Below are 20,717 nucleotides of genomic sequence, written 5' to 3'. Positions count from 1 at the left end.
GAACACGCTGGGTAACCTAAAATGGCCAATGTCCAGAACAGGCCCTCTGCAGAGCCCTGCGCCGAGACTGGAAGGTCTAAGCCTTGCTGGGCATCTGCCAGGAGGGCGTCCCCGTGGGGATGGAGCCGGCGCACAGCCACGCTGAGGCGAGACCATGGTGGCAGTCTGGAGCCGGTGCTGCGTGTGACAGTCACAAGCATTCCTCAGCTCCACGCGGAGCCATGACCACAGCCAGTCCCCGAACTGCGTCCTCGACGGGCATGAGTGCAGCCCGCGGGGAAGCAGAGTCCCGACAAGGGCCTCTCAAGGCTGCCTGCGGGGCTGATGGCTTTGACCGCGCCCAGCCAAGGCTCCCTGGGAATCAGATGTGGTGTGTCCCTCGGGGAAGAGAGGAGGCCGACCGGAGCCTCCCCAGACCCGCCTGGCCCTCAGCAGGCTCCGTGCCGGGACTCACTGCCCTGCCCCCAGACCCCCGGCCCCTCTTCCTGGGGAGAGAAGTCACTCTGAATCTCCCGTCTCAGTGTGCACAGCACCCGGGGAGCCAAGGGTGGCGTAACCGCGTCCTTCAAGTTCTAGAAAAGGCCGTCTCTGAGTTACAGCGTGTTGCCTCGATTGTACCGTGTATGTTTTGAATTGGAACCAATGTTTACACTTAAGAGATTTCACATGAAATTGATATCTACTCTTTGAAAAGTAGAATATTCTGGAAAACCCAGGCCCCCATTCCTGCCTGGTGACGGTCCACTGGAGCTGAGCTGCCACTGGTCCCCCGGGAGGGGCAGCATCACAGTCCCCAGCGCTCCCCGCAGCCTGTTCCCCTCGGGCCTCGAGCTGGGGGTTCAGGAGAAACAGGACCGCAGGGGCAGCCGCGAGGTCCTTTGCTTCCAAGGTTGTTATCCAGAGGATGGCCCTCTTCTCCCCCTTCTCAGGGAAGGGTCTTCACACAACCTCCCCGCGACAGCAGACCCCGCGGGAAAAGCCCTGGCACCCCAGTGCCTGCGGAAAAGGCCCCTGGCCACCCTCTGATGGAGCCCCTCACCCTGCACACCCCGACCCCCGGACCCCAGGCTGGGAAACTGCATCCCCGGGGACAGCGCGAGCCTGGAAGGGTCTCTCCTGAAAACCGCTCTGGGATTTCTCGTTTCCCTCGGACCTGGGCGCGGAGCCGCTGCCCTTCTCCTGAAGGACGCAGTTCAAACACCCGCCCTGGAGCCCGGGTGGGAAATTAGCCCGGGAGAGGCTGGCGTGTGAAGATTTCCTTTAGGAAATTTCCCTACCGTTCATTATCCTTGAAGCTCAAGGAAGAAAAAGGCGTGAGAAGAAGGCTTGGATTGCTGGAGGGAAGTATCTCAGCCTTGACAGAAGGAGAAAGACGGCTCCCCCCGCACGTGGAAAGGGGAGTGAGGGGCCCGCAGGCCTGGTGTGGGCCCAGGGGTCCTGCGTGCTGGGGGCGGCTGGCCGCACGCGCAAACCATGTCACTGAAATGGAGCTATTTCCCGGGTCTGAAGGAGGTCAAAACGGGACCCGTGACCAGTGGCGTGTTCGTCCCCGTCTCCGCGTGGCTCCGAGCTGCCAGCAGGGTGCAGGCGCGGAGCGTCTTGGCCGCGTCGTACAGACCCCCGCCTCGGGGAGGGCAGTGCAGCCCCTTGGCGCACGCGGCTCGCATCTTCCAGGGGCCGTGGAGCTCGTGCGAGGGTTTGCACCCCGTCCCCCGAGGGGAGTCCAGATCCGGGCCAGTGTGTCTGGTGGACGCGGAGGGATCGCGGGTGTAAGTCGCTACCAGTGGGGCCAGAGGAGCCCGGAGGAAAGGGGGACGCTCGGGGGGTGGCAGAGGGGCCCCCTCCCAGCACCCAGTCCCCCCCACCAAGCAGGGGAGCGTGGAACGAGGCCCCAAGTAACACACGCACACTCACACACACATGCACAAAATCACACACAGATGCACACACGTGCATAGAGGTGCACACACAGATACAAATGCAAGCACACAGACACACGTACACACTCACACACACAAAACCACACAGACCCGCCCACCCAGACACACACGCACACACACACACACATACGCGCAAGACCACACATAGACGCGCGTGCACACACACATTCACACATAATTGCTTCTCCGGTCACGGTGGTAGCATAGTGACATTTTCCTGCTGACTTGTCACTTACCCTCTCCTGAGCCGTCACTTCCCGTGGTGCTGCGGGTCTTGGTAAGCACCTCGCCTGCTGGGTGGGTAACAGTCCATAAAAGGGATGGCTCGAAATTCATTCGACCGTCTACACTGATGGACTCTAAGTTGATTTCCCTTTGGCCGCTATAACTCACGCTGCAGTGCACAGCTTTGTGCGAATAGCTTTTGGATTAGTCTCCTAGGATAAATGCCAGCTGTGGAATCAGGGGATAAAATAGTAACAGCAAACGGTTCCCAGGCTCCAGACACTCCTCTGTGCAGTTTTCATCTGCACAGCAGCCTGTGGAGGAGGCACCGTCCTGCCTTTCACGTTATGGGCGGGGCAGCCGAGCACAGAGAAGCTGAGCGACTTGCCCAAGGTCACACAGCTGGTGCGCACCGAGCCGGGTCGTCGTTGCATCACTGCACAGGTATCGTTGGCTGTCTATTCATAGCTTTGGACTTTTCCAAGACAGTTGAGCCAACCCACCCCAGTTTCTCCACAAACTCGCCACCAGTGCATGTGACCCCTGCACCCAGTTCGGCAGCGAGTCTGCAAGATTCTGCACACGCCTTCCCTGTGCTTGTGCCGATTGCCTGGCCACGCCCTGCCTGCGAGCACGTGTTCTTCCTCAAGACGTCGGGAGCAGATGACTCTCTTGTCCCTTGTCACTCTCCTGAAGGCTGAAGGACCCGTTTGTGACCTTAATTCTATGCGCTACCATTTATACAGAACTCCAGAATTCCATGGACTCGAGGATGTGGATTGTCTATGCGTGGGTGTCTGGGTGTGTCTCTGTGTGTGCATGTGTTGTATGTGTATCTGTGTGTGTGTTCACTGCAGGTGTGGGTCTGTGTTTATGTGTGCGGGGGTGCACATGTGTGTTTCTCTGGGTGTTACCTGTGTGCATCTGGGTGTGTACGTGTAGGTCTGTGTGTATGGGTATCTATCTGTGGGTACGTTTGTGGGACCATGTACGTGTATTACATGTGTCTGTATATCTGTACATCTGTTTGTTGGGTGTGTGTCTGGCCTTGTAGTGGGTGTGTTGCGTGTGTGTCTACATGTGTCCGTGTACCTGTCTGTTGCATGTGTGTACTTTTGCACGCACACGTGTGTGTTGTGTGCATCCATGCATCTGTGTGTGTCCGCATGTCTGTTGCCTTTACAAGGCAGGAGCCCGGGTGAGGACCCTTTGCAGAGATGCCGCTTGCTATATCCCGGCACGTGCACATCAGCCCCGATGTAAGGATGCCCCCAGGACGACACGTCTCCCCCTGCCCGGCCGAACCTGAGAACCCCTCGGCCCTGGCTGTTTTCTGTAAACACAGCAAGAATTTCTCATGCAAATAAATTCCGTGCCAGCTGATTCTGCTTCCATCGCCTTCTGAGTTTAAGTTTATTTTGGAACTCTGAGCAGTAATAAAAAAATTCTTACTAGCTACATCAGACTTGGGAGGGATTTGGTAGTTAAGTTCACCAGAGATCGCCTGAGATTTTTGTGTCGTTAAGAAAATGAGAGAAATATCTCTCTTGGTTGGTGAACCATAACTTAACCAGTCAAACGCTTGCTATTACACATCACAGATGACATTAAAATTTCGTTGCTGTTAGATTTGTGGCTCAAATGTCATGACTGAACAAATTGGATCTTTTTACAAATAAAAGGATAATCGCCTTTTAATGCCTCTGTTATTCTTGGACAACTCATGGGCATTTGCTTCTGATGTCCTAGTCACATTGAAAAGAAATGCTTCTTTTAAATTGTGATTGAGAACAATTTATCATGGCGTTATCATGAGTGACTTCATACCTGTGGGAGCAGCGGGACAGCGGGGGGGAACGGAGCAGGAAACAGCCTTAACCTTCAGCCTTGCCAGGACCACAGGGGCCTTCGGGGACAGTGGGGAGCCTTTTTGTTTTTGTTTTTTAATTTATTTGTTCTATTTTATTTTTGGCTGCGTTGGATCTTCTTTGCGGTGCACGGGCTTCTCACTGCGGTGGCTTCTCTTGTTGCAGAGCACAGGCTGTAGGCACGCGGACTTCAGTAGTTGTGGCTCGCGGGCTCTAGAGCGCAGGCTCGGTAGTTGTGGCGCACGGGCTTAGTTGCTCCGCAGCATGTGGGATCTTCCCAGAGCAGGGCTCGAACCCGTGTCCCCTGCATTGGCAGGCAGATTCTTAACCACTGTGCCACCAGGGAAGCCCCAGCGGGGAGCCTTTACTAGTCCTCTCAGAGCTCGGAAGAAACTAAACCCTCAGCCTACAAGGGAGGGGTCTTTGTTTTGAGGGAAACACGTCCTTCAAAAGCTTGGAAGGTCCTGCTTTCTTACAAAACAGAGACTGTGTCTACTTCTTGCTAGCAAGCTATTTTTCCGTTCTCTTTCCTTTCTCTTTTTTATCCCCTCCGACTAATAGGCGCTCAGTATATCCTGCATTCATGATGTGAATGTATCATGAATGAATGAATGAGTCAGCAAATATGCAATTCTATTCACAGTGACACCATCCACTTTTCTCTGCCACTCTGTCTCACCCTGTCCTGCTTTGACCACCGCTGCTCCATGAGACCAGTGGAGGTCTCAACACTGATAGATTGTTAATGCATTTTAGAAAAAACTATAACCAGCACATTGACACATGATTTTACAGATACAATTGCTTGGGACAAGGCAAGATTTACTGACATTTTAAGAATATGTAGCTGTAAATAGAATTATTACAGGAATAATAGTACAGGTGGCAGTCTTGTGCAGACAGCTGCACAGGTTGTGCACTGTACAACTTCAAGGTGTGTCATTCAGAGAGAGTCTGATATTGAAGAGCTTCCATAGAGTTGAGCAGTGCACAGCCTGTGCAACCGCCCATTACAGCCCTGACTACTGATACACAGATAAAATAACGAAGGAGGTAGGCAAGCGACTGATGATCAGGGCAACTAAACAACTCATTGGGTAAACAGATTTTAAAAAATTTCCACTAAGTTGCCTGAATTGAATACTGGTTTTTGTCATCTCTGAGGGATGCAAAGACAAGTCCTAGGCAGCCCTGCCTGTGTCCCAAGCCCTGGGCACAGTGACCAAGCGGAGGCAAGGAGTGCAGGGATGAGGTGTGGGGACTTGGAAAGAGGATGGTGAGCCCACCCAGGCTGTGGAGATCCGGGGCCACACACCAGCAACCAGCTCATGCACTGCCTGCTTCCCTCCAGAACCCCGGCCATGATCGGCTGCTCCTTCGTGGTGGACCGGGAGTACTTCGGGGACATCGGCCTGCTGGACCCGGGCATGGAGGTGTACGGTGGGGAGAACATCGAGCTGGGCATGAGGGTAAGTGTCACTGCCTGGCCACCGAGGCCTCGTGAGGGGACCGTCTGCCGAGCAGACCTGTTGGCCTGGCTGGTCCGTGAGCTGCGTGTTACCAGTAAGGGGGACGTAAGGCCCCAAAACTTAGGTCAATGTAAGAAACCTCGATGGCAGCGGGACTGGGAAACATTATGAATATGGTGACAAGAGGTTGTGTTTTGGATGTGACTTTCTTTCTCAAGCCACGCGTTCTGTTGCATTACACTAAAGTGGGGGCCGGTGGGGGGGTGGAAATTGTAAAGGCTGGTCCTCGGCTTGGGGAGTTTGCACGATGGCGACGAGGAGACCCACCCTGTTTCGTGGGCTTGTCTTGGTGGATGTGTGTAAAGCAGGGTGCGGATGGGGGTTGTGAGCGTCTGAATTCCCCACGGCTGCTCCTGGGGGGGGGGGCAGCTTGTAGAGAAGGCTCCAGAGAGGACGTTTTCTTCTAGGAATTTTATGATTCCAGGCCTTATGCTCAAAGCTTTAGTCCATTTTGAGTTAATTTTTCTGTATGGTGTAAGATAGTGGTCCAGCTTTACTCTTTTGCATGGAGCTGTCCGGTTTTCCCAGCACCATTTATTGAGGAGACTATCTTTTCCTCGTTGTATATTCTTGGCTCCTTTGTTGTAAATTAATTGACAATGTGTGCATGGGTTTGTTTCTGGGTTCTGTGTTCTGTTCCATTGATCTATGGAATGTTTTTATGCCAATGCCATATGTTTTGATTCTTATAGCTTTGCAAGGTAGTTTGAAATCAGGGAGTGTGATGCCTCCAGCTTTGTTCTTCTTTCTCAAGATTGCTCTGGGGCCTTTGTGGTTCCACACAAATTATAGGATTGGTTGTTCTATTTCTGAGGAAAACTGTCATTGGCATTTTGATAGGGATGTACTCAATCTTAGATTGCTTTGGGTAGTACGGTCATTTTAACAACATTTTTCCGATCCACGAGCATGGATACTTCTCCATTTATTTGCGTCTTCTTCAACTTCTTTCATCAATGTCTTGTAGTTTTCAGCGTGCAGGTCTTTCACCTCCTTGGTTCAGTGTATTCTTAGGATAAAATCAGGTTGGGTTCGGAGCCCAGTCAAAGGCTAGTATCCTGGGCTCTGCTCACGGCTCAGCGGGACGGTCACAGCATGATTAACGTGACATGACACAGCCCATCCAGAGAGGGATGGGCAGGGCTTTCAAGGACTGTGGACCTGGGGTGTCAAAGGACCCTGCTTCCAGGAGAGTTCGGGTTTGAGCCCTCAGCACCAGGTCGTGGGTTACGACCAGGTCACCAGGTCACCAATTCCTTGCCCTTCACGCACAAGTGCTCCTTCTGAGGTGCTGTGACCCCGCTCCACACAGAATGCTCAGAGGCCCAGGATGGGGAAGCAGCTTAGCCATTGGTACCAGGGGCTGGAGCGCAGATCCCCACTAGCTCAAGCCTAACTAACCAGCTGGTTAGCTGTCTACCCAGTGGCGACACCAGAGCCCCCAAATCAAAGAGTTTTTGACACTGGATCTGTTAGCCTTGACAGAGTACCGTCACCCGGGAGGCCTAAAGCCACGGCCCCCTCCTCTTACTGCGCTGAGGCTGGAGTCTGAAGTCTCCGGGGCTGCGCCCCCTGGGGGCTCCCAGGAAGGGTCCTTCCTGCCTCTCCCAGCTCCCGGTATTTGCTGTTAACCCTGGTGCTTGTAGATGCGACCCTCCAATCACATGGCCGTCTTCTCCCTGTGTCTTTACGTCCCCTCCCTCTGTGTGTGCTCCCCGTTAGAAGGACACCAGTCACACTGGATTAGGGCCCACCTGAATGACCTTGTTTTAACCTGATTACCCCTTTATTTATTTATTTATTTTTTAAAAAACACTGTTTTAAGTTTCCTCTCTCTTTTTTTTTAGACCTTTTTTTTTTTTTTTTTTTTGCGGTACGCGGGCCTCTCACTGTTGTGGCCTCTCCCGTTGCGGAGCACAGGCTCCGGACGCACAGGCTCAGCGGCCACGGCTCACGGGCCCAGCCGCTCCACGGCATGTGGGATCCTCCCAGACCGGGGCACGAACCCGTGTCCCCCGCATCGGCAGGCGGACTCCCAACCACTGTGCTACCAGGGAAGCCCCTGATTATTCTTAATTATCAGCATTGCCAGCACCAAGAGCGTCCCATCCGGGGGCAGAGTAACTTAGGCAGCTGTTGGTGCCCCGGTTGGTGATGTCCTCTCTCCAGGGGAAGCTGACTGAGCTTGGTCATGGGTCCAAACTGTGAAGCAGGGCAGCTTCAACGGCCTGGAAATGACGGTGGCCCACGGGGCTCTGGCTGTGTGGGAGCGAGGCTGCCAGCAGCTGGGAAGCTAGAGCCAGAGGCCAGGGATGTGACTCCCACGCTGTCACCTCTGACCTCACTGCCGTGGCCTCCGGCCCCTCTTCAGAGAGGCCGAGGCTCAGGGTTTGGGGACGGCCAGTGAACTGAGCAAGTCCTGCAGCAGCAGGTGGGCCACGAGCTCCCAGCCACCAGCAGCCAAGCCTGAGGTTCAGAGCTGTTTCTGGATGTGAAACAAGAGGAAGCCAGCGTGTGCAGTGACTTTCCAATTTTTAGGACAGTATATGGGACAAGAATCACAGTTAGCCGGGGTGCTGAGTCCTGATGTACCGACCAGGGTTCTTGGCCTTCCCCAGTCGATAGAAATTGGCCTGAGGCCAGACAGGAAATTCAGGCAAGGCTTTACGGGGGCCCCTGCTGCAGCTGGTGGGGGGGGGGTGCGGAGACCAAACAACAGCTTCCCTTGCTTGCCCGCTCCCTGAGAGGGGGCTGGTCCCTTACACGGGGTGAGGGTAGGGGTGTGTCCAGGGGTCGGGCTGGAGGCGTGGCTCAGGTGGTCTGCCCAGCGCCTAGGTGGTGCTGAGTGCGGGGGGCCTGTGCAGTGCCCTGCTTTTGCTCCTGACACCCTGTTTTTGCTCCCGGCTCTTCAGAAGCGGCAGCTGGGTTTTATTTGGTCTTTTTGTATCTTTTGTCCAGAATTTGCAGCAGCTGCACATGCGTGCATTTATTTTTAGTCCCGTATAGTTTCTTTGTATTTATTGCTGGAGGAGAGGTGTGTCCAGGTACAAGCACTGCAGCAAAGGGGCCCAGGTTCCAGGTCCCAGCCTGTCTCACTGAGGCCCCAGGATGCTGTGACAGCCGCTCCACCACTCAGAGCGCTGAGCAGAGCACGTTCACAGGCAGAGCAGGAGGGGCCAGGAGACCTACCAGAAGGGTGAGGCTGGTCTCTGGGCCTGGTTCTCAGACTCCAGCTGCACCAGAATCCCTTAGAGTCTCCTTAAAATAGATCACTGGGCCCCAACCCAGAGATGTGGATTCAGTATGGCAGGGTGGAGCCCGGGAATCTTTTTTTAAAAATTCATTTATTTGTTTATTTTTGGCTGCGATGGGTGTTCGTTGCTGCGTGCGGGCTTTCTCTAGTTGCAGCCAGTGGAGGCCCCTCTTCGTTGCGGTGCGCGGGCCTCTCATTGCGGTGGCTTCTCTTGTTGCAGAGCACGGGCTGTAGGGGCACGGGCTTCAGTAGTTGTGGCACGCGGGCTCGGTAGTTATGGCTCACGGGCTCTAGAGCGCAGGCTCAGTGGTTGTGGCACATGGGCTCAGTAGCTCTGCGGCATGTGGGATCTTCCCGGGCCAGGGCTCGAACCTGTGTCCCCTGCACTGGCAGGCGGATTCTTAACCACTGCGCCACCAGGGAAGCCCAGCCAGGAATCTTAATTTCCAACAGATTCCCAAGGGCCACTGACTCTGTTGGTCCAGGGAACCCACTTTGAGAACCAGCCTCCGCCCAGCCGCCACTCTGCGGACCGTAAGCCGGCCAGGCTTGCTCTGCACGGGGCCTGGAGCACTACTGAGCGCTCCGTAAATACCCATGGATGGACGGAAGGGCAGCGGCCGGGGGCCAGGCCTCGGGGTCCACTGCGGCCGAGCTCTGCCGATGTGGGGCTGAACTCTGATTGGTTTGGGGTCCTTGTGGATTTTGTGGGTTTTTTCTGGGGTTTCATTTAGGTTTTTGTTTGTCTGTAGGGACTTAGGTCACAGAAAAGATTATTTAAGGCTGGTTTTTAAAAACTTACGTACAGTTTATTGAACTTACACCTTTGCAAACCTGTGTGCTTTAAGCTTTTCAGTTAAACCTAGAGACCATATTATTGTGGTTATAAATAAAGTAAGAACACTCAGCTTCCCCTTTTCTTTGATTAATGCTTGATTAACTCAGTTTAACAGATTAGATGCTATTAAACAACGATCAGTTCCATTTCTGCCTTTAGTTAATTCAATTCCCTTGAACTTTTAAAATGACACAAATGTGGCATATTTTCTTTTCTCTTTAAGCACACTGAATGCCTGATATCATGGCAGAAATTCCCCTAAGCGCTTAAAAAACTCTAGAGTGTCTAGTATATTAAACTTATACCAAATCTCAACCTCTCTGAAGCATTTCGGTATTGTTTGCAAATGTTTAAAATTCTCTGACAAGGTCCAATTTTAAATCGCAAATTGAGAATCAATCCTCAGTTATACACGTTAAAATGGAATCAGAGGATTAGCCGGCAGAGTCTTCAGTACGCTGACTTTTCTCAGCTGTTTTCGTCATTAAAGACAAATCCTTTCCGATGATTCCTGAACCTGGCAGAAAGTACCCGCTCTCCGTGTCTGATTGATTCCTGCACCTCGACACTGGATTCTAATCCTTCCCAGTGTTAGAGGATGTCAGCTCGGGAACCACAGTCAGAGTCCCAAGGAAGCTGCAGAGCCCCTGGGGGCTGCCCCTGACCCCTGGCCTGGGTGTGGGTAGCAGGGGGCTCAGTGGACATGCGCCTGGGTGGAGGGACCGCCCTGGGGGGGATGAACCACCACTGGAGACGCAAGGCGCCCACACAGGGAGGGGCAGGGGAGAAGCGCCCCGACAGACCTCTTGCGCCCTGTCTCCTTCCAAACCAAACCCAGCTGGGAGCCTGAGGGAAGGAAGGGACCTGCCTGGAAGGGCGACCGGGCTTTGCCAACCCAGCCAGGTGGGCCCGGCCAGGGGTTGTGGGCCGTGAGGGCAGGAGGAGGCATTTGAGGGCGGGGACCCCCAGGGGCTCGCAGTGGCTCAAGTCGGAGGCAGCGCAGGGTCAGGCAGAAGCCAGCATGGGGGAACCGAGCAGGGAGGGAGAAAAGTGGGTGTGGTCGAGGTGAGAAGACACCAGGTGTCGGGGGGCCGGACGAGGGCGACAGCCGCATCCCACATGCCGGCGGGGAGAGAGAAGTGAGGCTGGACGCCACCACCAGCATCCAGGAAGCAGCCTGTGTACGGGGTAAGGTTAGGGTCGGGGTCCATCTGAGACCCCAATCTGTCCGAAAGAGAACTTGGTATGGGGGGTGTGGGAGGCACTGCCCTGGGCGTCACCACGTAGGCGCCTGGGAGAGGGCGATGGAGAGACGGGCCAGTCTCCATCCCTGGTGGCACCTGGGTGGGAATATCCTTCTGGAGGGTTTTGCAGCATGGGGAACGGGGAAGGAGGTGGGCCTCCACGAAGGAGCGTCTCCTGAAGGAGAGGCAGGAGCCTGTTGCCGTGGTAACTAACTGGGGGCACGAGACACCTCACTGGGAAGAGAGGGCACCCTGTGCAGTGGTCGGGGAGGCAGAGGGGACGGGGCGGGGGGTGACCCGAACGTAACACGAGCAGTGCCCACGCCCACCACATACAGTGCACGGCCTGCAGTGAGGGGGCGTCCAGAAGTGGGGTAGGTGCTCAGTGCACATGGGGGACAGCCGAGGCCGCATGGGGGTCACGGGGTGCTGACCGGCGCAGGCGGAGGGCAGAGCTGGGCAAAGCCCCCGGTCCCAGCTGGTGAGGCAGGGAGGGGTCCAGGTGTGGAAGCTCCCTTGCACCCAGCTGTAGCTGGGAGACCTGAGCTCTGTGAACGCATGGTGACTGCGGGTTTGGCCATTAGACAGCGACGAAGGGCCAGGTTGATGCTCCCCTGGGTGAGTTCTAGCCCGTGGTCACAGTGACGAGGGATTGGAAGGAAGACAGAAACCCTGCGAGGTGTTGAAGAAGGGGCGTCCAGCGAAAGGAGGCCTGGCAGCAGGCTCCGTCTGGCCCTGGTGCTTTGACCACAGGTGGGTCCCCAACACCCCTGGTCTGGGTCTCCACTTTGTAAAGGGGGCTCTGGGCTCTGAGCTGGGCAGGGTCCCCCTAGCTGTCGGGGAGGGGTCTGGGGTTGGCGTTGCCTGTGGGACATCAGGGGACGTTTGCGGACTGGGGTGATGCAGGTGTAGGTGTAGATATGGATTAGGTGTGGAAATGGGTATGGATGGAGCTACAGAGGCGTAGATACAGATGTTGCTGTAGATCTGGGTATAGATATGGATAGACAGGCGTGTAGAATCCGTACAGATTGTAGAGATAGATATGCACGTACAGAATCATACTTACGTACATTAAGTGTACAGAGGTGTGTATATATGTATATATGTTTTTAAACTTTTTTTTTTCAGTTATAGATATATATACATTCTTTTTTCTACTCTTTTCCATTATGGTTTATCCCAGGATATTGAATATAGTTCCCTGTGCTCTACAGTAGGACATGTTGTTTATCCATTCTATACATAATAGGTTACATCTACTAGACCCAAACTCCCACTCCATCCCTCCCCCACCCCTTTCCCCCTTGGCAACCACAAGTCCATTCTCTTCCATAGATAGGTTCATTTGAGTCATGTTTTAGACTCCACATGTAATTGGTATCATATGGTGTTTGTCTCTGTCTGACTTACTTCACGTAGTATGATAATCTCTAGGTGCATCCATGTTGCTGCAAGTGGCCTTATTTCATTCTCTTTATGGCTGAGTACTATTCCATTGTATATATATATACACCACATCTTCTTTATCCATCATCTGTCGATGGACATTCAGGTTGTTCCCGTGTCTTGGCCATTGTGAACAGTGCTGCTGTGAACATGGGGCTGCCTGGATCTTTCTGCATTAGAGTTTGGTCTGGAAATACGCCCAGGAGTGGGGTGGCTGGGTCATAGGGCAACTCTATTTTTATAAACTTTTATTGTTGACCGGATTTAAGGTAGCTTGCCAGGAAACAGAAAAATCCCAGCAAGATAAAGTAAATTCTAAATAGCAAGAAAGAAGAAAGAAAAATCAGACAGAGACATGGAAGGCAGGCGGGGCCTCCACGGGCGAGCCCGGAGGCCGGGATCAGAAGCCCAGGACCTCCCCTCTGGCGTCGGGTGAAGGCAGGCCCACATCCGGGGCAGCAGGCTGTTCTCGCAGAGGCCTGGGGGTGGGGAAGGCCGCGGGACGCCTCAGTGATGCCCGCCCTGTGCTTTGCAGGCTGCCCTCTGCTGTTAACAGCCAGTGGCAGGAAACCCATGGGCCCGAGGGCAGCAGCTCCACTGTCTGTCCCCCGGGCTGGGGGCTCCGGCTCAGTCCCTGAGTTCAGGGCAGGGTCTCCTTACAAGGCCAGCAGCCCGTGGGCCACAGCAGAGCGCAGAGGAGCGAGGCAGCAGGCCCGGGCCGTGGGGGGGTCAGAGAGGGCAGGTGTGCCCCGCCCCCGTTTAGAGCAGGGACGAGAGTCATTTCAAGCCACCTTTCCTAAATGTCGTTCTCGGTGGAACAGTTGTTTAACGTCATACAGCGATGTGGCCCCGTGGCCGTCCCTGACCCAGGGCACTGGAGCAGTTCCACACACCACCGCTGGGCGCGGGGTGGGCCACGCTGTCCTCCATGTTCCCGGCCTCGGGGCTGTGCCCGCAGGGTCCCCTGCAGGCTGCACGTCCAGGTCCTGGAGAGGCTCTGGCGGGGCCGGGCTGGGCATCCCTCCCCCATGCCTGGGGCTCCAGCTCCTGCCCTGACAGTCCCTAGGTGCTTCCGGCAGCTTCCAGGGAGAGGCCTGGGCGCTCTGCACCCCGTGCCCCTCACAGCCCGGCTGTTGCCTGTCGCTGGCTGCCTGAGCCCCGCCCTCCCCACCGCCCGCCCTACCGGTGACCAGTCCTGTGTTGCATCCCCTGTTTGAAACGACCGGATTAGCTTCTGTTCTGATCGGGGGTGCCTCGCAGCCCTGGGCAGTGTCCTCCCAGAAAAGCCACCTGTCCCTGGAGGAGGGGGGCCTGGGTAGAAGGCCTCCATCTCACAGGACACGAAGAGGGACAGGGAGTGAATGGAACGCGGGCCCAAAGCCCAGGAAGGAGGCTGGACGGCGAGTCCCCGCTGAGGGTGGATGCGATGGTAGATGGGATTGTTCCTGGAATTTCTCTTTCTGATCTTTCGTCGTTAGTGTATAGGAATGCAACAGATCTCTGTGTGTTAACTTTGCAACCTGCAACTTTACCAAATTCATTGATGAGCTCTGGTAGCATCTTTAGGAATTTCTACATAGTATCATGTCACCTACAAACAGTGACAACTTCTTCTTTTCCAAGCTGGATTCCTTTTTTTTCTTTTTCTTCTCTGATTGCCGTGGCTAGGACTTCCAAAACTATGTTGAATAAAAGTGGCGAGAGTGGACATCCTTGTCCCGTTCCTGATCTTAGAGGAAATGCTTTTTGCCTTTCACTGTTGAGTATGATGTTGGCTGTGGGTTTGTCGTATATGGACTTTATTATGTTGAGGTAGGTTCACTCTATGCCCACTTTCTGGAGAGTTTTTATCATTAATGGGTGTTGAATTTTGTCAAAAGCTTTTTCTGCATCTATTGAGATGATCATATGGTTTTTCTCCTTCAGTTTGTTAATATGGTGTATCGCGTTGATTGATTTGCGAATATTGAAGAATCCTTGCATCCCTGGGATAAACCCCACTTGATCATGGTGTGTGATCCTTTTAAGGTGTTGTTGGATTCTGTTTGCTAGTATTTTGTTGAGGATTTTTGCATCTATGTTCATCAGTGATATTGGCCTGTAGTTTTCTTTTTTGTGGTATCTTTGTCTGGTTTTGGTATCAGGGTGATATCAAGTGGCCTCGTAGAATGAGTTTGGGAGTTTTCCTTCCTCTGCAATTTTTTGGAAGAGCTTCAGAATAGCTGTTAGCTCTTTAAGTGTTTAATAGAATTTGCCTGTGAAGCCATCTGGTCCTGGACTTTTGTTTGTTGGTACTTTTTGTTTTTGTTTTATAAGTTATATTGACTCTTTTTAAAAAATTTATTTATTTAATTCATTTATTTTTGGCTGCGTTGGGTCTTTGTCGCTGTGCACAGGCTTTCTCTAGTTGCGGCGAGTGGGGGCTACTCTTCGTTGCGGTGCCTGGGCTTCTCATTGCTCTCTTGTTGCAGAGCACAGGCTCTAGGTGCACGGGCTTCAGTAGCTGCAGCATGTGGGCTCAGTAGTTGTGGTTCGTGGGATCTAGAGCACAGGCTCAGTAGTTGTGGCGCACGGGCTTAGTTGCTCCGTGGCATGTGGGATCTTCCCAGACCAGGGATAGAACCGGTGTCCCCTGCATTGGAAGGCAGATTCCTAACTACTGCACCACCAGGGAAGTCCCAAAAGTGTGGTTTTGAGACAGGCTGGGACCTGGGACCCTTTACTGGAGTGCTTGCAGCTGGACAACAGAATACGAAGAAAGTATAAGGGACTAAAAATAACTGCACGCATGCTCAGTTGGGGCAAATTTTGAACAATAAGGTAGAAAAAGGCCACAAACCAACTGCCATTCAGGTGCAGGGAGCAAAACCGGGTCCTGCCCACGATCCCTGCACACAGCATCACTGAGTGGGTGGGCAGACCGCCTAAGGCACCCCTCCGGCCTGAGCCCTGGACCCACCCCTACCTGCTCCCCATTTAAGGGACCAGCCCACCTTCCCCGGGAGCTGGCAAGGCCACCTCTTACTAGTTCTCGCTCCCTGGTGCTTCAGCACAGCCCTGATAAAGCCTCGCCTGGATTCCTCACCTGGCCTCTTATCAACGTCTACTGATTAAAAAACCCAGGTCGGCGTCAATCCCACCTGGAATTCAGCTCACCTCCGGCCTGCACCCTTCTGCCTTCTCATCCACTCTACGTAAAAGCCAAGAGAGGGCTATTGCAACCTCATTAGGGCTTCCCCACCCTGAGAATTAATCCCACACTCCCTCCCATGGTGTGCAGGACCCTCTCGCCATCCTGCTGACCATGTGTCCTGGTGCCCACCCTCTCGCCCACCCGCACCAGCCCCTGACCTTCAGCTTCCCTTGTCCAAACCGAGCTCCATGCCCCTCAGCCCAGGAGCCCCGCCCAGCCTGGCTGCTTCCCAACCCTTGGTCTTGGCCCTGCCCAGCCACAGCCCACCAAAGCCTGGCTGTGTCTCCTCGCACGACGCGGCTCTACCCATCACTGTCTCACTGGTTTGCCTACTTTTCCCTGCCTGTCTCCCCGCTCCCTCACCAGTTGGGATGCGAGTGAGTCCTTGTGCCCAGGGCTGGGTCTCCTTCACTGCTGCGTGCGACTGCCTGTCGACGTTTAGGTTTACTTACAGGATAAACAGCTGGATCATTTGGGAAAGAGGGGGCCTCTGTGCTGTGCTAAGTGCTGGGTCGCTGGGGGGGCATCAAAGGGAGGCAAGCCGTCCATTTGCTGAAGTGTCTTTTGATGAAAACGAGTGTCCGGGTGCCGACCACCGTCCCAGGTGCTGGGATTCAGCAGGGTACGCACGTCCCCTCATCCCCAGGCTAGCAGTGTCTGGGATGGGGGAGGTTGTCATTTTAAAAGGGGTAACCAGGGAAGGGAATACAGAGATGTGACATCTGAGCAGGCATGAAGGAGAGGAAGTGAGCTGTGTGGCTACGGGGAAGTGTTCCCGGCGAGGGGACAGCAAGTGCAAAGGCCCTGTGGCAGGAGCCCGTGAGCGGCCCTGGCCCGCGTGCTCCTCCCCCGCCTTCCTGGAACCCCTGCTCCTGCCCAGATGGCCCTTGAAGCCACCGCTGAATCCGATCCGTCGTTAACACAGATGGCCACGCAGCCCTTCTGATAGATTCAGTCCAATTAGAGGAGTAATTCTGTGGTCTCGGGGCTAATTTACATTTCTGTGATTGTCGAAATGCCAACTGCTCATCCAGTAATGAGGAAAGTCCTCCAGCCAATTAGGGGGAAATGAATCCGTCGCGTCCGTTAGGTTTAATAAAGGTCAAGACAGAATCAAGAGGCACGCGCCTGGTTAGGCAAAGCTCTGCCACACAGAAATTGGAAATCGTTCGCTTCTCTATTTTAAAATGTTCCGACTCGCTGCCTTCCCAGGGTGTTACAGGCAAACCTCTCAGCACGGAGGGCCTTCAACTCCCGAGCCTCTGAGGGGCTGTCTTAGCGCTAGACATCTGGGGGCCGGGTGGTAGGTTTTCCCTATTCCCCAGGAGTCGATCGTCACAGGCTCTTGTCCTGCCAGAGCAGGGAACGGGCCTCGTTACTCGTGGAGGAATCCACGCTGCTCCACGGGCCACACCAGAGGGGCTGTGGGTGTCCCCCAGGCTGGTCCTGGACCTTTCTTGGTGGTAGTGGGAGTAGACTGTGAAGTCCCATCTGGTTCTGCTTCAGGAAGGGCTTGTTCTAGTCACAAGTGGGTCTGTCTGCCTGATAAGGTGAGGACGCGCGTCCTCTCCCCAGTAGCCCACAGGGGGACCCCTCGCCTGCCCAGCCAGCCTCCGCTCCCCCAAGCAGATGACCCAGGCCTCCAGACAGCGGAAGCAGATGCAACGCGGGGGAGGGAAAGTCTCATCCACTTGAGTGTTCTGTGGAAAAGCCCCTGTGGCTACATGGGGTCTTCAGATGTCCCCTTGAGACTTGCCTTTGGAGGTGGTCCTGCCCGTCAGCCACCTGGGCCACCTCCTTTCTGAGCCTCAGTTCCCACTTCTGTCCCCAAGGGGCGTATAGGACGCAACTCCTGGGGCCGGCTGGGGATTAAATGAAACGTGGCCAGCATGTGACGGCACTCATTGTTTGTGCAGGGATTTCTGGAATACTATTTTTCTTCCCTTTATAAGAGTGACTTTTATTAGAAAAACACAAGGTCAGCTAACAGGAACAAAATTAAGTCACCCAGGATTCTGTCTCTGTCTTCGCCAGGGTGGACATCCTCTCAGAGGTGCCTTGCGTGTGCCTAAGATTCTCTCCACGTGCACGTAATGTGCGCCCATTTTCGCTTATGTTTTATATATGTGTACATTTCTGGAAAGCCATGACCCCGACAGTTACTCGACGGTGGGTCTCTGTCTGTAATGCGGCCGCCCCTCCACACGGCACAGCCCTGAAGTCGTGTTCTCATGTCTGGATCTTCCTTCATGTCTCAGCATTTCCTCAGGATGAGCTTCTAGAAATGGAATTGCTAGATCAGCTGAAACACATAATTTTACAGCTTTTGATACAATTTGCCAAATCCCCCGCCCTGCCCCCCACAAAAGTCTGTGTGTGTCTGTGGTGTGTGTGTGTGTCTGTGTATGTGGTATGCGGTGTGTGTGCTTGGTGTGTGTGTGTGGTGTGTGTGTCTGTGTGTCTACATGTCTGTGTGTGGTGTGTGTGTGTCTGATTACGTGGTGTGTGTCTGTGTATGTGGTGTGTGTGTGGTGTGTGTGTGTGGTGTGTGTGTGGTGTGTGTGTGGTGTGTGTGTGTGTGGTGTGTGTGGTGTGTGTGTGTTTTCTCAAATGGTACATGAGGAGGCAGTTTCCCAGGCATGTAACACATGTGATCTGATTAAATATAATCTTCCTTTTTTCATACATGACAGACACACAGGGAACGTCTTGTTGTTTAACTTGCTTTTCTTCAATTACTAATGAGGTTAATTTTTTTTTTTTTTTGCGGTACGCGGGCCTCTCACTGTTGTGGCCTCTCCCGTTGCGGAGCACAGGCTCCAGACGTGCAGGCTCAGCGGCCATGGCTCACGGGCCCAGCCGCTCCGTGGCACGTGGGATCTTCCCGGACCGGGGCACGAACCCGTGTCCCCTGTATCGGCAGGCGGACTCTCAACCGCTGCGCCACCAGGGAAGCCGGAGGTTAATATTTTTGTACATTTGTTGACCATATATTTTTCTTTCTTTGCTAATTTTTTTCTCATGACGTCCCTCATTTTCTAGTAGATTTTAAGAGCACTTCATACATTAGGGATATTAACTCTTTCCTGTGTGACACGAGTGCTTTCCTTGTTCTTAATTTTATGATGTTGACTTTTTATAGAGACAATTTTTTAATGTAAGTACCTACTTTTTATTAAATGGCTTGTGTATTTGCTGTCCTTCTTAGAAAGGCCTATTTGAAAGACTATTTGACCACATTTCCTTCTGACACTTTTCTAGTTCCTTTTTTACATTAAAATCTTTAATCCACTTGGAATATGTTATTTATGTAAGTTAGGTTGTGATATTTCTTTATACCGTTTTAAATGATGGACTATCTCTTTTCACACCGTCCGCTAAGCATTCCATCCTTTCCCCCGATGAGAAAGGCGGCCTTTACCATATTCTAAGTGCTTCTAGATACGCTTGTGTCTGTTTTGAACTTTTTACTTTTAGCCATTATCTCCTGCTTTATAAAGTATGCTAATGTCTAGCAAGTGAATGCTTCCTCCTTGTCATTTTAGAATCTTCCTGGCTGCTCTCTTGCTTCTCCTCTTTTGTATGAACTTAGAAACATTTTATCAGACTCTGTCCACCTGTACATCAGTTGAGTTTACAGAGTGTCACACAGGAATGGATGGGAAGATAGTCCTGGGCCCTGAATCCCTCGTGTTCTATGACCCTTTGCCTTGTATTCTTCTCGAGTGCTGGCGTACGTCATCAACCTGAGGCTTCTGTTTTACGCATCCAGAAAGTGCTCGGGTTCTTAGTATGTGGCCTCACCTGATCTGGAAATCCTGTTGGATGCCTGGTGAGGCTGTACCGTCGACCCTCCAGGTCTCTTCAGATCTCATCCACTTTACCACATCTTCCTCATCCTGCCATGTGTTCTGGGTAATGTCCTCAGCTCCATGTTCCAGTGAACAAATTCTACCTTCAGCCAGGTCCAGATGACTATTTGAGCCACCTACTTAGCGTTGCCTTTCAACTTTAATGAATGCATCTTACATTTATGAGATCTTCCGGTGGTATTTTCCATATCTGCTTGTTCTTTTTTATAACTGCCTGTTGTGATTCATACCTCCTGTTCTGTACTGAGGAGTGCTTTTCCCTCATTCCTCATCTCTTTGAAAATGTTAATAGTCTGCTTAAGACCTGCTTAGTCACTTTTTCTCTCTCTCTTTCCTTGGGTTTAAATCCACCCATCTTTGGATTTGTTGGTGGCTCTCCTGGAATCCGGTTTCCTTGTGTGCTGTATCTTCACAGCACACTCACTCATTCCTGGGAGGAAGTTTCAGGTTATCTTGTCCCCAGATCCATGGCTCAGAATTTAGTGGCTTAGGGTTTTTTTTCCTTTTTTTCTTTTTATCAAACCATAGTTGATTAGCGATAGTTTTCACCCTGAGATCTCCAGTTTCATTTCTCATGCAGAGAACCAGATTGATTCCAGGTGCTGTGTACATGTCTGCTTCCTCTCCTGGTAGATTATTTCTGGCTGAACCCCAGGGATCAGTCAGAGCTGGTTTCGCCTTCTACTCTACAGGGAGCCTAGTCTCAGCCCCAGGCTTCACACAGGATCCTGGCTACACGTTCAGCCCCGCCCCTCGTAAGGGTTACATGCATTTGCCTTAGAGCTTCCGCCACACTTACATCAGCGCATTTCTGCTCTCTCTGAGCTAAGCGGAATTTCATCTTGTTTTCTAGTATATATTTTTAACTTTTAAAATCATTTTTTCTATCATTTCTATATGTTTGGGGCAGATAGGGGAGATTTTCACATCCATGATATTAGCTAGATGTCTTCTTTGTCATTTCAGCCAGCTACAGTGGGCTTGGTTCCATGGGAATCATGACCTAACAAGTATAGCCTCACTTCTGTTTGAGGACAGAAAACTCAATAAGACGTGGTCCACCCTCAAGTAGTGTTCAAGGGACACAGCTTCTGAAGTAGACGATTACGCCAAGTGCTCAAAGGACTAATGAGAAGGTGGGGGGAGGGACGAGAAGCCTCAGCATTTAGCACAGCTGTTCTCAAATTGCAGCCAACATCAGACCCCCCCCCCCCCAAGTCCTTATTAAAACATTCCCAGAGTTTCTGGTTCAGCAGGAATGCAGCCGGAGTGCAGCCTGAGAATCTGCATTTCTAAGGAGTGTTGG

General features: G+C 52.8%; 1 protein-coding gene across 4 annotated transcripts in view; it reads left to right on the top strand.

Annotated features, from left to right (window-relative positions):
* Nucleotides 1-20,717, top strand: part of GALNT9 (polypeptide N-acetylgalactosaminyltransferase 9) — a 90,985-nt gene that overhangs the window by 50,193 nt on the left and 20,075 nt on the right. For all 4 annotated transcript variants that reach the window (XM_067701278.1, XM_067701279.1, XM_067701277.1 and 1 more), the window contains exon 6: nt 5,385-5,502. In XM_067701278.1, the coding sequence (XP_067557379.1) occupies nt 5,385-5,502 (118 nt within the window). The remainder of the gene's footprint in view (nt 1-5,384; nt 5,503-20,717) is intronic.

This window comes from Pseudorca crassidens, chromosome 12 (genome assembly GCF_039906515.1).
Source record: "Pseudorca crassidens isolate mPseCra1 chromosome 12, mPseCra1.hap1, whole genome shotgun sequence".
NCBI classification, from domain to species: Eukaryota; Metazoa; Chordata; class Mammalia; order Artiodactyla; family Delphinidae; genus Pseudorca; species Pseudorca crassidens.
This window is presented reverse-complemented; position numbering and strand designations above follow the sequence as displayed.